Here is a 12786-nt window from a genome sequence, read left to right as displayed (position 1 = left end):
ACGGGGACAGGACCAGTGGGCAGAAAGAGCGGCACTGGGGCTGTGAGGAGCCATAGATTATATAGTTTGGAATTGGGAGAGCTACAGGCAAAGGGAAGTTTCCAAAAGGACTTTAATATGCTAAAGAAGACTCATGAGATCCTGGAGACCTGGCTTTTGTCAAGCTAAGACTGTTTTTCCCTCTAGTAGGTCATTAAGTTTAAGACAGTTGGGGTTCCTGTAATGTCTTGTTCTGCCTGCCTCAAATGTGTATCAGTGGACTGCAGGTTATAAGGAAATTTAACTTTATGTACATTTCCTTTTGCCTTTGTTCTCTGCATCATAGGTTTAGTTACAAGGCAGTGTACTAAAAATTGCACACATAATTATATTCAAAATGCAGGCTAGAAAAATGCTCCTAATAACCTTTCAAACCAGAAGTCGCTTCTCATGGAGCTCGCTTCCATTAAAGGGACATGTTCTTGTTCCAAACTAAGGGATTTGTTTGCTGTTGCTTACCGTCACAGTTGGGGTGTAAAGAGGACCAACCACGCTGCCTTAGGTCTCTGCTGGTGACAACTAGGCTGTGCTTGGGTTTGGTTAGTGGTGATTCCAGGGTTGCCGAAAATTTTTATTGTCTTTACATCCTAGACTCCAATGCTTCCCCTCCAGTCCGAGATGTTGGCATGAATTCTCCAGTGCTCACATTCCCTAGCCTTTCTGCTGCTGCTCCTGGCTCAGAGACCACCATTTTCAAGAGGACAAATGGTAAATATGGCAACGGAAGGATTCAGGGATTGATGATGGAGAATTCCCAATACAAGTAGCCTGTGGTTACTAATGGGCACATTATCTGAATGTAGAGATTTTTCTCCTCGGGTCCCAAAGTCTTTAGCCCTACTCATTGCACCTTCTGTGGCTACCTTTTTTTTGCCATTATTCTTCCTCCTGTGGTTTTCCTATTGCTCTGTTGTGCTTCACTGCATGGTGATCTCTCCATCCTTGAAAGTGCTCTCTGTGTCCGGCTTAATTTGTCTCTGTCTTCTTTTTATAAATGGGTTTATTTTTTATTTATTTTATTTTATTATTTTATTTTTCAGTGTTCCAAGATTCATTGTTTATGCACCACACCCAATGCTCCATGCAATATTTGCGCTCCTTAATACTCACCACCAGGCTTTCCCAAACCCCCATCCCCCTCCTTTCCAGAACCCTTAGTTTGTCTGTCTTCTTAACTGGAAATTTAAAATTTTTTATTAAAATAATATTTGTCCTGGATATTTCATTTGTCAGTAAGGATAAAATTTTTCCTCCTGGCAATTTGATCATTATGAGATGATGTAGGAAAGATCATAAAAACATAGAACCCAGAAATCTATGGACTTCACACCTTGCTGTACCTTTCCCAGAGTGCCTTTCCTATTCCTGGCCTCTTTACTCCTTGATGTCTATTTTAGAATGAAGTGGACTGAGGATATGCTCATCACTGTGGATTCTATGTTGTTCTGGTCTTGTTTTTCAGAGCTGGATTTGGATGCTTCTCCAGTGATGAAGAATCCCAAGCTGGAGGGCGAAGCTACTGATGGCTCCTTTGCCAATAAACATGGCTGCCTTGTCATTGGCCACATTGATGACTACAGTGCCCTAAGACAGCAGATAGAGGAGGGAAAACTGCTGGTCAAAAAGATAGCAGATCTTGTGAGATCAGCCCGCACCTTCCCTGGCCTTGAAACTCAGGGCACAGAGGTAATCACACTGTAGGTCTTAAGTGTTCCTTTTCCTTGTGCCCTTTTTCCTTCTGATCTTAGCTCCTTCTCCCACTGCATATCTCCCATAGCTGAGTCTACATCTTCTGCTTACACCCAGCTGGTTATAGTTTCACTATAAACTCTGCCCTAACATTTTTTTTCTCAGAAACACAGAAGAGGCAGAAGAGAATTGTCATCCTCATCTGTAGGGGATTTGCTGAGTACTGGCTTATGTGTCGTGCTCTACTGAGCACCCTTTCCTTGTTTATTATCTGGTTCATGGCCTTGTACATGGTCATCCATCGGCAGAGTAAAATCACTTAATCAGGCGGCTGGAAATTCAGGATTTGCATCCGCATGGGCCACATGTTGTGGAAGGGGCGAAGCCTGGAAGCCATGGAATTTCTCTGGGCAGACTGAGCAGGTCAGGGAAGCAGGCAGTGCACCTTCTCAGAGCGTTTCCATATTCAGAGACCAGGTACCAGCTGCAGTGCTGTTTGAGGCACTGGAGGTGCATGGATGTGCAGGGACAGCCCTGTCTGCAAGAGCCTCCACCCCAGAAAGAAGGCCACATATTCAAGTAAATAAGGACAACAGAGGATCTGGGCTCAGTGTCGGAAGCCATGCTCTGAGTTGGGATGGTGCAAACACAGAAGGGGTCCTTGGTCCAGGCAAGGAAAGTCACAGGGTCCTAGAGGAACCACTGGTGAGATACACAGCTTCTCTGGGTGGTGGAGGATAGCATTCCAGGTAAAGGGAATGGCATCACAGTCCTTGGAGCTACAAATGGTTCAGCCCAGTTGAAGCAGAGGTATGATTTAGAGATACACATGGGGGTGCCAAAGCAAAAATTAGGGACATTAGACCCGAGAGCACAGAGCAGGACTAGCAGCTTACAGAGAGTATGAGAGAAGTCAGAATCTAGTGATTCTTACAAGTTGGGGGTCACTGCTGAAATGGAGATCCAGGGCTTCCAGGTTTAAAAACGGTTTCACACGTTCAAGCAGGCCCATGCTTGTGCCTCACTCTTGAGGGAAACCTGAGCCCTGTGCTGAAGGAGCCAGAGCAGGGGGAAGGGAATGATCTCTCAGTCTGGTGCCCAGGGCAATCTCTACTTTCTCCCAGGTGCCGGGCAACAAAGGCATCCATGAACTTGGGAGCAGCACCCAGACCCTGCAGCACACCCTGGACGAGTCGGCCTCCCTCCTCACCATGTTCTGGCGAGCAGCCCTGCCCAGCTCTCCCAGCCCTGTCCTGTCTGACAGCACAGTGAGTGGCAGCCTCCTTCATCGCTTCTGCCCCAAATGCCATTCTGCCTCCTCAGTTCCCAAGTCCTAAATGTCAGGGGCTGGACAATTGAGATGAGACAGGGGGGCCTTAGGGGAGCTTCCCCGGGGGAAGACCTGTCATCCATGGTGGCGGCTGGCAGGGCAGGTCCTACGACATCCCTTCTCCTCCCACCGTGTTTGGGTTCTTTCCCTTTCTGATCTTAGCTGAGCCAAAAAACGTAGGGACCTGTGAAAATGTCGACATCTCCTTTCCCCATGCCATCTCCACAGAATGTCACCATGAGATGAGCAGCTTCCTAGAGCCATCCACTGCATCCCACACATGGCTTTCCTCCACCTCTCTGGGCCAGGCCTGGAAGAGTCAGCCGCCCCACCACCAGGTGCTCTCAGATATGAGGCCTGAACTCTGGTCGGGGGGAGTGTGGACAGCAATTTTTCTCCGTCTCCCCCTACCAGCCCCATCTAGGAGCCTGAGGCCAGATTAAAGCACTAACACCTTATGGGCCCCAACTATGCTGGTTCTGAGGCAGAAGGTGTTCTGCCATCTTGAAGTTGTTCCAAAGATTTACAGAATTGCACACTGTCTCCCTAGGCAAAACACGCCCAGCTAGCAAGTCTTATCTGTGAGGCCCGGTACTAGAACCAATGTCAGCACTAAATGTGTGCTCTTGGACTCATCGAGCCCAATGAGCCCATTGGACTTCTGAGCACTGAATGTGTGGTCAGGACTCACCGCTGGGAGTCGTGGCACTGACTGGGGTTGAAGGCCTCTACAGCCACAGGAGTGGAGGCCTGTGTTCATGTGCATGGGGGCTCCCAGGGTCTCAGTGTGCTGACCTAACTCCCTTAGTCTAAGTTGGCCTCAGCTGGAGCCTTCTAGTGTCTCTCCTGGAGGGACTCCAGTCCAGAAATCATTGATAGGATTATAGAATCCTGCTTTTGATTGTCAAGAGCCACAAAGCGTTGGGTTCTTGAGGCCTTCTGACCTGTGACAGAGAGTCTGTTTCCCTTCCCCAGGGACAGTCCCTGCAAAGGGAACTTCTGGAACTGAGAACCAGACTGTCCAAACAGGAGAGTGTCCTTCAGAGCACAGCGGAGCGTCTGAAGACCGCCAACCAGCAGAAGGAGAGCATGGAGCAGTTCATCTTCAATCAGTGTGGGTGCCCCTGAGCCAGGGGATGAGAGAGGAAAGTAGGGGTTGGAGGACTTCCAGGCTCCCCACTTGTGCTGCCGATGGACCAGGACCAGACAGACTGGGTGGGGTGGGGAGGAGGGCTGCAGACCACTGTGTGATGTCCCCAAACCTCCTGTGCCATGAGTAATTGGGGATGCGGAGGGAGGGGTGCATGGGGGCAGCAGGAGACCCTGATCTGAGCTGCCAGAAAGACACCCTTTGAAACACACTAGGCAAGTATGGCCCCAGATGGTCACTTCTACCTATTGGGCTGTTTTGTTGTTTTAGTGACCAGGACACATGATGTTTTGAAGAAGGCAAGGACTAATTTGGAGGTAAGGACACCACTGCACCTGCCAGAGCCACAGAACACAGCCCAAATCCATCCCCACCTGTCTCCAGAGTCTGCAGATGATCCCTGACCCACTCTGACCTTTCAGGAGATTTCAGTCCATTCCTAGGACTCACGTCCTCACTAAATGTCCTTCTAGCTTCGCTCCCCATCACCTCTCCCACCCCAGTCCCTTCCCTGCCATCTCATCTCCCGGTGACATCATGACCCTCTTCTCTCCTCACTGCACTTCTTCCCTCCTCTAGGCCAAGTCAGGAGTCCAAGGAAAGCAAGTGAGTTGATTCCCAAGACCAGAGGACATGGGGAGTATGCCTCTGAATTAGCTTCTAGGAAAGGGGCTCTGGTGCCAGCTCTAGTGTTTCCTGTAGCCCTTTTCACTTCATGAGAAAATAAACCAGAGATGTCATCAAATTGGTTGATTCTGTTGCACACTCTCTTGGCAGAGAATAGCCATTCAATCTTGGTCTTTCTTTTTCCAAAGGAAACCAACCATTGGGTCTTCTTGACCTAAAAGAGAATTTGATAATAAATAAAAATGAAACTTGAAGGGAAACATTTTATGTATATGGCAGGTATTATGTACATTTACTTAAAATACTAATCCGATCCCTAGCAAGTAAGCTGAAGTGTACCAAATGGCTTGTAAATCAGAAACTAAACCCTAGGGGAACCAGGTGGCTCAGTCAGTTGAGCATCTGACTTGATCTTGGCTCACGTCTTGATCTCAGGGTTGAGGCTTCATGCCCTGTGTTGGGCTCCACGCTAGCCAAGGAGATTCCTTAAAAAAGAATAGGGAAAGAAACTAAACCCTTCGTTGGACATTAAATTTCTTCCATAAGCAATTGGACCTTTTCCTAGGAATGTTCCTTATGTAGCCTAAGAGAATATTGATCCCATGGTGTGAAAATGGGTCAGGCCATGACTTTGCCCTCCCCCCAACCTTTTTTGTTTGTTTGTTTGTTTGTTTTTCTAATTCCCTTTTTTTCTTCTCTGATGATTCCTTTCTTTCCTGAGCCTCTTTAGAAGAACATATACAAGATGGCCTCTGTAAAGCCTTATTCCTGTCCCAGCAAAGGTAACCCAATGGCCCCACACACCCACTGGCTTCCCCATCTTTGGAAGTTTCCTCTGCACTTTCCAGAGACCAATGGAAAGGCTTGAGGCCTGCGTTCCAATCCCAGGCTTGTCACTAGCTGGCCCTGTGGCCTTGGCCCATCCATCTGTAAGAGGTGGCACTAGGGGCTGTTGGAGCTCCCTGCTGACGGGGCCCCTCCCTCTCCTCATTAAGTACATGGGACATGAACTGAGCAGGGGACTTCCCTGCATTACATCCTCTCCTTCCTACAACAGGCTGTTTCTTCATGGGCATGTTTCATACTAAGTGCTTCGGTTCCCGGGAAGTCACAGAAGCCATTGTTTTGCTCCAAGTGAACTAGGGAGTGGACTGGCTTGTGAAGATCTGAGCACCTCATGTGCAGTGGCTCTGAGCAGGGCTGTCACCCACCCAAGGTGGTGGGGAAGCTCCCCTCTCACCTGGTGGCATGAGGGGCTCCACAGTTCCACACCCCCTCCCCTGGGCTCATCCTTTTGACAGGCTCTCACTGAGCTCCTGGCTCAGCCCCCACCCAGTGCTCACTGCAGGTCAGGGAGCCACCAGCAGAACCTGATACTAGGTTCTCACCTTGTCGTATTTCTGTCTCCAGGTGAAGTCCCTAAGGGTGCTGCCGTGCACCCCAGTCTTGTGACCCTTGCCTTCCAGGAGCCACGGAAGAAAAGGAGCCATCAGAGGTCCTTCAAACAGCAGGAAGCCTGGGCCTGTCCCCCTTTGGTGCAGATCCCAATCTGCTGAGGAGACCTGGAGCCCAGTCCTCCACACCTGCCAGAGGGTCCCATCCTCTTCCCAGTGGAGGAGGATGAAGGGTAGACAGCCTCTCCTGTGGCTGAGGAACACCACCCGCCAGGGGCTGCTCATCCCAGAACTGGTCTGTAGAGGAGCTCCTGACACTGCTTCTGCGCACCTCACTGGCCTGGGAACTGGCCACAGCCAGTCCTCGCTCCAACGCCTACCCTCAGACAGTCAGCTCAGGGGACATAGCACCCTGCTTCCTACAGATGGGACCCCTGATCCCCACATAAGAGCTCCTCAGCTTGTTCCAAAGCCCACGAGTGACAGCAGTGCCCTGAGGGCCAGTGGGGCGCAGCCAGTACAAGTTCCAGATCCACGCTTCCCTGGGCCTGGCTTAGCCCAGCCGCCGTTCAGCTGGGCGTCTGTCTACACCGAGACTCCTGAGTGCTTCAAATGCTCCTGGTGAAAGCGGTGGCTTCCCATGTGCCATCTCCTGCTTAGCCTAGCACCTCCCAGTTCCCTTCTTTTATGATCTCCAAAGTGTGGCCACCTCACTCTGAATACGCCGTTCCCTTTTATCACCCTAACTCCTCTCTGGGGAACTCAGGCTCAGGGCCAGCCCAAGCCCATTGAAAGTCCTATAAGACAAACCAGTGATCATTTTTAAGAGGCACCTGAGAAGCACCAGTTTGGGAAAGCCTAGTCTGTGTCCTGACAGTGCTTTAGAAGGCATGTATGTGTGTATAAATGTACGATAGATATTTATATATGTTGCTATAGTAATTTGTCGAGGGCAACATAACTGGCGGACAGGGTCTGTTAGAGGAAATGAAACAGTCCTTTTGGCGGCTATGAAAGTAAAATGTGTACAAAGAAATAAAAGGTTTTTCCTCACCTGCTCTGTTTCTGATTTCGGCACCAGTCTCTAGGCTGAGCATGTAAGAATAGGAAAGACACACTGTCTCTAAGAAGGTCATTGACTACTGTTGAAATCTAAGTTTAAAAGGAGTTTTGCCTTCTCTGCCATTTTGTAAGAATTCCCAATTTAAAAATATTAGAGAGTGGTTCTTAGGTTTGGAGAGTCTTAGAATCAGCAGTGGAGATCACAGGAGCCACTTCCTGGGCTCCAATCCTAAGTATTTCATTGATGTGTGACCCCAGAATCTGCATTTCTTACACAAGTATCCCCAGGTGATTCTTTTTTTTTTTTTCCTTTTGGGTTTCAGAATTGTGTGTGTGTGTGTGTTTAGCTTTCTTTAAAAAAAAATTCTTTTCAGTGTTCCAAATTCATTGTTTATGCAACATACCCAGTGCTCCATGCAATGCGTGCCCTCCATAATACCCACCACCAGGCTAACCCCGCCTCCCACCCCCTCCCCTCCAAAACCCTCAGATTGTTTCTCAGAGTCCACAGTCTCTCATGGTTCATCTGCCCCTCCAATTTCCCCCAACTCCCATCTCCTCTCCAGCTCCCCATGCTCTCCATGGTATTCCTTATGCTCCACAAATAAGTGAAACCATATGATAATTGACTCTGTTTGACTTATTCCACTCAGCATAGTTTCCTCTAGTCCTGTCCCAAGTCATCCTTCCTGATGGAGGCATAATACGCCATAGAGTATATGGACCACATCTTCCTTATCCATTTGTCTGTTGAAGGGCATCTTGGTTCTTTCCACTTTGGCGACTGGCCATTGTTGCTATGAACATTGGGGTACAGATGGCCCTTCTTTTCACTACACCTGTATCTTACCCCAGGTGATTCTGATGCAGACCTCAGTTTAAAACTGTTGTTCTCCAACATTGACCCAAAAGTATAGAGTTGTTTCACTTTGATTGATAACCTTTAACTGAAAAGTGTATAAGTCCTTCCATAAATGTTGGAACAGAGATCTGCAAATATTCCTTGGGAAGAGACGTTAGTTATGTTCTTTTGCTTTCCAAGAATTACTATAAAGCTATCACTCCACAATTATTTCCTAGAGAGTCATAAGCATGGACAACAACAAACAAAACCCTCAAATAGTATCTCACAACCATCACCATCACTGCCACCAGTAACAAAAAGACCCCAAAAAAGACTCTCACCTGAGGTAGAGATGCCCCCTATTTTTATAGTCAATGGACTGACTCCACATCTGCTCTCACAGTCTGTTATTCAAGTATTTCCACGAAGGCCTTTGGCTGTCAATACAGAGGAACTCGCTGGCCCAATCGGCTGAATGGATGAAAGTCGGTAAGCTATTAAGGCAAAGAAACCAAGCATGAGACCATGTTGCCCTGTGCTTATTCCAGCATCCCAGCTATTCCTCCTCCAACCCTGTGCCATCAAGGCTGCTGCACTCTGATGGGATAGTCAATAATCAGTGAAGAACTCAGACACTGCTTCTACAAAATTCATTTTAAGTACATAACATTTAGGAAAGCAACAGAGTATGATGTCGTATTAACCTCACACCGCTCAGGATTCAGTCACAGATCAGTTGCTTTTCACCCTTTGTGAAAGGCTGAAAAGTAGCTTTGTGCCTTAAGAGAACTCGTTGCAACAAAGATGTACCTTTGACGGGTATATTGTCCAATATTCACCTCTTTGTAAGTTATGTCCTAACCCTCCCTGTGAGAGTAACAGAGCCCACTCTTGAAATATCTTTCTGTGTGGCCTCCAGTGGCTTCCACTTGGCATAATTCCCATAAGAACCTGGCTGAGCCCATGCGGGGAACGGACTGTGAATCCCACAAAGAATGGAAAGAAAACAGGTGGCAGGTGATGAGGAGAGCAAAGGCCAGTGAAATGTAAATAAAAGTAAATTTCCTTACCGTCTCTTATAACACCTAAAAATCCCTTTGGAAACATCTTTATCTCTACCCTCCACCCCCAATGTACAGTATATGGTAAATCACTCCTCACAATCCCAGGCCACCTCTTCCTGTCCAGGGGTCCTGTCCCTGAACTTTAATAAAAACACCTTTTTTGCCCTGAAGACGCCTCAAGAATTCTTTGTTGACCATTTGCTCCTGGCCCACATCACATCAGCAGGTACTTAAAAGTAAGACATAAACACGAATAAAACTAGATCTTGACCTGTGGACCTAAGACAGAGAACCTACAGAGTTTGTAACAGAATTTATCGCATTCCCCAGAACTCATTACCACTGAGGTGAATGAGCTAGATGCTTCTTACTGTGTTACCAAGTCACCATAAACAGAACACATTACAAGAATATATATATATATATAAAATATATATATATATATATATATATATATATATATATATATTTTAACCTTACAGTTCTGAGGGTGCAGAGTCCCAACAAGGATCTCACTGGACAAAGATCGAGATGTCCACTGGGTACCTTCCCTTCTGGAGGCTCTAGGAGAGGGTGGAAATTAGTCAAGGGAAACCGCACATAAATACAGTCCTGAGGTTTTAGCAAAAGAGCTCCTCTGCCCTCCTTACGTCCTAGGGCATTGCAGCCCCAGAGGAGGGACTGATCTGACCTTACAGGGACTTGACATTGCACAGGCATAGGCCTCTACTAACCTGGCCAGAGGAAGAAATGCTAGCTTTTCCTCCCAGGGAGACACCAGTGCTCTTCCAACTCACACTTCACCCCGATGGACTTTCAGAACAATCTTCCTAACAGACCCCTTTCCTCCAAAGAAAAGAGTGTCCCTCCCCTTTGTTCTCTGGACTAGCCTATGGATTTGCCAATGCTGCTTTATCTCAGATCGCCTTCCCCTTTTATTCCTGACAAATCCCATTTTTGCTGGTAAAATATCTGGAAGTTTCTATTTTTTTAGGTGTGTCTCTTTGCCTGTTCCAGCTTTTAGAGGCCCCTCCTCCATGCTCAGCCCCAGCCCCAGCAGGCAGAGTCCTCCTCACACAGCATCCGTCTGACCTCTTTCTCTGCCTCTTCCAGTTTTAAGACCCCCTGGTCTTTCCAGAGGTTGCCTGGGGAATCCAGGATCATCTCCCCATCTCAGGGTCCTTAACATAAGCACCTCGGCAGGGTCCCTTTTGCTGCTGATGGAACGTGCACAGGTTTCTGGTGATGGGTTTTCGGAATACAGGTGAGGTTTGGTGGAGTGAGGTTGGGAGCCAACGATGAAGAAAGAATCCTTGCAATGTCTCTGGTGCAAAATGTTGATTTTACTAAAGCATGGGGACAGGACCCTTGGGCAGAAAGAGCTGCTGCCCTGGGGTTGGGAGCCAAGGCTCATTATATACTTTGGCATTAGGGGTTGGGAGAAAGGGAGGTTTTCAAAAGAATATGCTAAAGAGGACCTTCAAGATCCTGGAGGCCTTTGCCAATGTCAAGTTAAGGTTGTTTTTCCCTATAGTTCAGCATTACCAATAAGACAGCTGCCAGCTTCCTGGAACTGTCCCAGAGATCTCACCAAGGAGTGGGAGGTCAGGGGCTCAGGGGGTCAGCCTGTGCTTTGTCCTTTAGCTAGCCTTCTGCTTCCTCCTCACTGGCATTACCATGGGCACCTCCTAGGGACGGGGCATTATTCTGCCTCCCACCACACTACGAACTAGGTGACAACTAAAGTTGGACACCCTCCACCCCCCAATCTTTTCGAATTTCAACAATCTCATAAAAGAAAAGCACTCCCTCAAGGTGCAATCTAGACAAAGGCAAATCAGGACCCTCGGACACTCCATCCAGGGCCATACAATTGCCCAAGTACTGGTCTCTTGGGAGTATTTGTTTTGCTTTGTTTCCCAGACCTGGCATTTTCCCCCCGACTTGGATGCAGAAATCTCATCCAAGGGGAAGAGCACCATGGTGGAGGGAGGGAAGGTGGTGGCAGAGCTGGCACCCCGCTAACCCCCTGCTGTGAACTCTGAGCCCTGTCTAAGGGAGCGGAAGGGATGGTTAACTTTGGCCCCGTCCTCAGCAGTGGGATCCTTGGTCGTTCTCTCCAGGACAGCCTCGAGGGAACTCTGCGTCATTGCCCTAGGAGCCAGCCTGGTAAATAAGCTGTCCCCGCGGTGTTCTCAGGGCCTGGGATGTTGCCAGCAGGTGTCAGCCAGAGGGCCAGCCCAGAGGTTGCTGACTTTTGGTTCCCTGCTCCATCCCCCAGGGTGTCCAGACCTGGGGGGATGTGTGGGGGACTGGCTAGGAGGCTGAGTTCCACAGGTGTAGCCAACGCCCTCTGTCTCCTCAAAGCAGATTTTAAGGAGAGGGAGAGAGGGAGAGATGGAGAGAAGGAGAGAGGGAGAAATGGATCTGCGCTTCTCTGTCTGCTGGAAAGTCCTCCCTCGTGTTCCTCTCAGGCTGGGGCAGCCTTCCCTGTGCTGAGTGCTCTGTGTGCCTGTCTGTGTGCTATGGCAGGGAGACCCCCTGACGTCATGGATGGGGTGTGTCTGATGTAAATCAGTTATCATTAGGCCTAGGTTCTGGGCCAGAGAATTCCTGGGGCAGAGGATGAAGCAGTGCTGTGGCTTCCATTGTATTAGGAAGACTTCTGTGGGGGGTGAAGATGCTTGGGGCAGGAATGGCTGCTGAGGGTTTGGGGGTGTTGGTTGGCAAGTGAGCATGTGTGCAGGGTGGATGGCGGGTGAGGTTAGTGTGGGGCAGAGGCAGAGGCAGAGAGGGTCATACTTACCCGGCAGGGGAGACACCATGATCAAGCAGGTCATTTTCCCAGGATGAGGCTTGTCCATTGCACTACGGACATGTGACCCCTGCGATTTCCCCAAATGTGGGAAACTCGACTCCATAATTTACGGTAGTGGGGGACTGCTTTCGCGCTTTCCCCAGGTAATAGGTGTTCAATAACAGAATGCTCTGATTTTTAATTTTCTCTTACAGCTTTATCTTTTAAGAGAACGTTTGCTGGTGTTGCTGTTTTAGCGGTACCACTCACTCAGTGAATGCGTGATTTATAACCCACTTAACTGCATTGCTGGTTGATGGTCCTTCTCACTGGAGACACGCGGGAGTTCTCTATGCACAGTTTTCAGGAAAAGATCGGGCCTCTTGTTTTTCTTGAGGTCTCTCCTGGAGCAGTGTGCCGCGTTCTCCAATATTTTGTGTGATTCTGCTTACGTTTTGGTGTCTCACAGTCCCAAGAACTAGGTGAAGAAGGTGCTTTCTTTCACTCCCCAGGGAACACAAGCCAGAGTCTGTCCCCCTCCGCTGCCCTCTGGCTCCCTTTTCCCACCAGCACTCTACAAAGCCTCATGCAGTCCACAGACTCCCTATCCTTAATCAGGCCACTTCTTACCCTTGGCTGTCTTCCTCCAGAGGGCCCTTCAGAGAATATAGACTTTGGAACTTGACATGCTTTTATTTATTTAAGTTTATTAAAGCAATCTCTGTACCCAGTAGAGGTGAGGGGATCCCGAGCTCAGGACACTAGATCCAGACTCTGGTGTTCTCTGGAC

The 12786-nt window shown here is 48.6% G+C and overlaps 1 protein-coding gene across 36 annotated transcripts in view; it reads left to right on the top strand.

Moving 5' to 3' along the window:
* The window catches only part of PDE4DIP (phosphodiesterase 4D interacting protein), a 210658-nt gene extending 203376 nt beyond the window's left edge, over positions 1 to 7282 (top strand). For 13 of the 36 annotated variants that reach the window (XM_082685178.1, XM_082685171.1, XM_082685159.1 and 10 more), the window contains 8 exons: positions 631 to 747; positions 1502 to 1725; positions 2853 to 2996; positions 4034 to 4172; positions 4479 to 4525; positions 4788 to 4814; positions 5566 to 5617; positions 6302 to 7282. In XM_082685178.1, coding sequence (XP_082541304.1) covers positions 631 to 747; positions 1502 to 1725; positions 2853 to 2996; positions 4034 to 4172; positions 4479 to 4525; positions 4788 to 4814; positions 5566 to 5617; positions 6302 to 6459 — 908 coding nt within the window. In that variant the 3' untranslated portion in view covers positions 6460 to 7282. Of the gene's footprint in view, positions 1 to 630; positions 748 to 1501; positions 1726 to 2852; positions 2997 to 4033; positions 4173 to 4478; positions 4526 to 4787; positions 4815 to 5556; positions 5618 to 6245 lie in introns of those variants that run through there. The other 23 variants (XM_082685189.1, XM_082685173.1, XM_082685181.1 and 20 more) reach the window with 9 other exon arrangements.
* The last annotated feature ends 5504 nt before the right edge of the window (positions 7283 to 12786 follow it).

This window comes from Mustela nivalis (assembly GCF_964662115.1).
Source record: "Mustela nivalis genome assembly, chromosome: 10".
Classification (NCBI taxonomy): Eukaryota; Metazoa; Chordata; class Mammalia; order Carnivora; family Mustelidae; genus Mustela; species Mustela nivalis.
Note: the sequence above shows the minus strand (reverse complement) of the source record. Positions and strands in the feature narration are given on the sequence as shown.